General features: G+C 39.6%; 1 protein-coding gene across 1 annotated transcript; it reads right to left on the reverse strand.

The window, feature by feature from the left end:
- Nucleotides 1–3,056: 3,056 nt before the first annotated feature.
- Nucleotides 3,057–3,989, reverse strand: LOC126082446 (olfactory receptor 1L8-like). Its single transcript, XM_049894966.1, has one exon. It carries the CDS (start codon nucleotides 3,987–3,989, stop codon nucleotides 3,057–3,059), a length of 933 nt encoding a protein of 310 aa, XP_049750923.1.
- Between the last annotated feature and the right edge of the window lie 573 nt (nucleotides 3,990–4,562).

Below are 4,562 nucleotides of genomic sequence, written 5' to 3' on the forward strand. Positions count from 1 at the left end.
TTCTAACTGCTGACCTTTTGGTTAGCAGCCATAACAATTAACCACTACACCAACATAGTTTCTAAGACATATATATGTATATTTGCATAGTTTCTAAGACATGTATATATATTTGCAAAAAGTTTGTCATCTTAACCATTTTTAAGTGTACAATTCAGTGACATTAGTTATATTCACAATGTTGTGCTACCATCACCCCATCCATTTCCAAAAGTTTTATATCACCCAATACAGAAAACAGTGCTCCTACAGCAGTAATTCCCAATCTCTTCTCCTTCCAGCTCCTGGTAGACACTAATAAAATTATGTTTCTATGCATTTGCCTAATCTCAATATTTCGTAAGTGGGATCATGCAATATTTGTCATTTTGTGTTTGACTTACTTCACTTTGCATAATGTTTTCAATACTTCCATGTCATAGCATGTATCAGAGTTTCATTTCTCTTTATGGCTGAGTAATATTTCATGGTATATAATAAATTTTGATTATCCATTCATCTGCTGATGGACACTTGGGTTGTTTCCACCTTTGGACTATGGTGAATAATGCTGCAGAGAGCATTGGCATTGGACTATGGTGAATAATGCTGCAGAGAGCATTGGCATACTTGTTTCAATCCCTGGTTTCAAAGCTCTTGAGTATATATGTAGAGGTGGAATTGTTGGGTCACATGATAATTCTATGTTTAACTTTTTTTGTTTGCTTCCTTTTAATAAAGACTTTATTGTGGTAAAAAATCTATAACACAGCAGTCACCAACTTAACATTTTTTTTTACATGTAAAGTGAAAAGAAAAAACTAAGCAAAATGTATCAGAATTAACTCTAGAACTCTGGAAAATAAAAAGAGGTTAGGAACCAAGAAAATGCCAAATCAAGAGAACGGTGACTTAACGGTGAGATTAGGAGAGCTATGTGGTGTTTTATGTTAGCCTTCTTCCACTCTCCTGCCTGGTGCAGTGGTGGTCTTGAAGATGTCAGTCTGTGTTCCTGATGTGGGTACACGGTTCTGGAGGGAGGAGAATAAACCTCGTTCCCCAAGAACTATGTTTGTCTGTTTTGACCTATTGAGGATTTCATGAAAGACTGGTACAAAGAAGTTGCCTCTGTTTCACCTAAATCTAAAGTTTTTCGGGTGAGAAAAGTGACAAAGTGGACAGTGTGTTTCAAAACATTGAAAAGCAAATGAACAAGCCATGGCCACCGGCCATGGAAGGGAAAGATAAAAATTGGGCAAACAATCGACCTGCTCAAAGCCTGGGAGGAAAATCTGGGAAGAGAGTTACTTTGGGGAATAAGGGCTTTGAAAGGCTTCAGCATATAACAGGACGCTAGAAAGCCACATGCATGCCCAGGGCAGGACGCATGATCAAAAAAGACTTGAGAAGACCTTAAGCTTTCACCTCTGGCTGATCTTTAGGATCAGTGTAAGCATGAACTTTAGGCTAAGATAGAGTCGTAAATGGACTGGTTAAGTGTTCAAGGAGTATTGGAGAGTATTTTTTTCTTTGGCTCCAGGCATTTAAGTAAATCTCTGTCAAACTGCTGGCTGACCGTAAGTTAAAGGCACAGAGGCTTCAGAGACCAAAGAGGATGAAGAATACAGTCTTTAAAAAATAATTAATGAGTCACTAAACAAACAAGTACTATCACTCACAGCAAGAAACAACAAACCACCAGGAGGAGGAAGAATCTGATTTCCAAGAGTTAGCACACTATATATTTAAAAAGTTCAATCTTCCACCAAAAATTATGAAACATGCGAAGGAGAAAGTATGGCCCATTCACAGGAAAAAGAAGCTAACACAAACTGTTTCACAGAAAGCACAGACATTTGACTTACCAGACAAAAACTTTATATCAACTGTCTTAAATATGCTCAAAATGCTGAAGGAAACCGTGGACAAAGACTAAAAGAAACCAGGAAAATTATGTCACAACTAATAACCAAGAAAACATTTTTAGAAAGAGCAAAGTTAAATAACTATAGACACCTTTCTTATGAAAAAAGTAGCTAAAATAATAAATAATAAATTACAAAAGTAAAACATGATAAAACAGAAAATAAAAGCAACAGAGCAGACCAGACCAGAGTTCCTGCCTCGAGTGCCTAGCATACTTACTTCCCAGAAAAGTCCACTTTGTGTCTGGGTGATTCTGCTGCCTATTGATTTTTCCTTACAGTTCTGAACCAGGAACTGTTTCCCTTAAAATTCTAGCCACCTGATTTTAAGGCACTGAATATAAATTTAAGTACACATAATATTTCTTATTTGGAAAACAGTGTGCTGAGGAGTTTTTATGGTTAGAGCAAAGACATCTCCATAGAAAATTGTTTTAAAAAGAAGCTCCTCAGCCGATGAGGAACAAATACCAGATAACCAGAGCAGAGATACAGAAGTCATCTGAACAGCTGAGAGCTGAATTACTAAATTACTTTGCTCATTTGGATTTACTATCGAGCTGCTGCTTGCTACAAGGCCCAGAACAAGATACAATGAGTAATACACAGGAAGGAGGAGACAAAGTTCTGCCCAGCCTGATGGGAAAGAGACACTAACAACCTCCTGCCAGGGACAACTCTAGGGCTCTGGGAAAGACACAAAATAGTTCTTTCTCTTATCCTCGTCCTCCTCCCTTCTCCTTCTCTTTTTTCTCCCTCCATCCTTCTCCCCTTCAAATGTTTGAAAAGACATTCAAACAGCTACAAATTAGCTGTTTTCATTAATATACTGAAATGTGAAGAATTTTAGAGGATCGATCTTAGTAAACAGAGAGAAAATTGTTCAGGAAATATTTGTGGCAAAAGGATTAGGTTACAGCAGTATTTGGAAGAAGAGAAAGGGGAGAAGAAGTGAGGAAGAATACAAAAATTGTAGCAAATGTGGGGTCAATTTATGAGCCATGAAAAATGGTTATAAGTGCCCATGACAGCCTCGCTTCATGTGGATTAAACACGCTAATCTCCAGCAGGTTGACATGTATACCAAAAGCCAGTGACAAGCGGATCCAAGTGAAGCAGATCCCACTCCTGTGCTTGTCAAGAGGGAGCTGGCTAGGATTTCCTCCTGCCCATCAGCTTCTTTAGGCCCCGTTTCAAGTCTTTGTTTCTCAGGCTGTAGATAAATGGGTTTAGCATGGAGGATAAAACTGTGTAGACAATTGTTACCACTTGGTCCCCGACAGTGTAGCTGGACAGGGGCTGTAAATAGACATAGAAGATGCTTCCATAAAATAGGGTTACCACAGTGAGGTGAGAACCACATGTGGAGAAAGCTTTGTGTTTCCCTGCAGTGGAAGGAATCTTGTTAACCGTGATGAGGATTCTTATATAAGAGAAAGAAATGCATAAAAAGGGGGTCACCAAAATAACCAGTGCTTCCGTCTTTATCACAATTTCATTGACAAATGTGGAGGTGCAGGACAATTTCAGCAAAGGGTTGATTTCACAGAGAAAGTGGTGGATAACATTGGAGTCACAGAAGGTGAGAAGATTCAGCAGGAGGATGTGCAGAAGGGAATGGAGGTGAGAGATGGAACAGGAGAAGGCCAGCAGCAGGACACAGTGGTGGTGGTTCATGGTCGTGACATAGTGGAAGGGGTCACAGATGGCCACATAACGGTCAAAGGCCATGGCTGCCAAGATGCAACTATCAGTGTTGCCCAAAGCATAGAAAAAATACATCTGTGTTAGACACCCAGCATAGGAGATGGTCTTTTTCTCAGACAAGAAGTTCCTCAGCATCTTGGGAACAATGGTTGTTGTGAAGCAAATGTCAGTGAAAGAGAGGAAACTCAAGAAGAAATACATTGGAGTCTGGAGCTGGGGGTCAGAGTGGATGGCCAGAATGATGAGCAGATTTCCTGTTATGGTGATGAGGTACATGGTGAGGAAGAGGGCAAAGAGTGGCTTCTGGTCCTCGGGCCGTGAGGACAGTCCCAGGAGGATGAACTCAGAGACACTGGTGGTTTGGTTGACTCTTTCCATTGACCTGGACCCAGTTATGTAGAAGATGCGTTATTATTTAACACTTTATGACTCCATAACCCAAATCATGAGAATCCCGCAAGTCTTTGTTTCCTCCATGTGGTCAAAATTAACCCCTGTGGGGAGACAACTTGTCAACCTCATGGTTCTTGATGATTTACTCCCTTTTTTTTTTTTTTTAAATCCATGAGCATCACGAGGGTCATGTGTTGAAAGCTGGAGCAACAGAAGAAGAGTTTTTCTTTAGAAACCATCAGCGATGGGACCCTCTAATGTAGGTTCATTAGTTCCTTCCTGTGAAACGCACAGTTCTCCAAAGCAGATGTAAAAATTTAGCAGGGAAATGCCTGCCTTTGTGAAGTTTATAGTATAGTTGGAAAGATAGATCACAAACACATAAAATATATGGTATTATATCAGGTAGGGATCAATTTTATGAACAAAATAAATAGTATAGGAGGATAAAGATTGATGGGGACTGGGGGTGGGGATATTTTAAACAAGAAGATTGCAGGATACTTCTTCCCTATCAAAGCAAATTCAGTCCTATCGCACTGAAGTTTATCTGCCTTT

This window comes from Elephas maximus, chromosome 9 (genome assembly GCF_024166365.1).
Source record: "Elephas maximus indicus isolate mEleMax1 chromosome 9, mEleMax1 primary haplotype, whole genome shotgun sequence".
Lineage (NCBI taxonomy): Eukaryota > Metazoa > Chordata > Mammalia > Proboscidea > Elephantidae > Elephas > Elephas maximus.

Bases quoted from the DNA above. Each gene is read 5' to 3' on its own strand.
- LOC126082446 (XM_049894966.1), bottom strand. From the start codon at position 3,989: ATGGAAAGAGTCAACCAAACCACCAGTGTCTCTGAGTTCATCCTCCTG.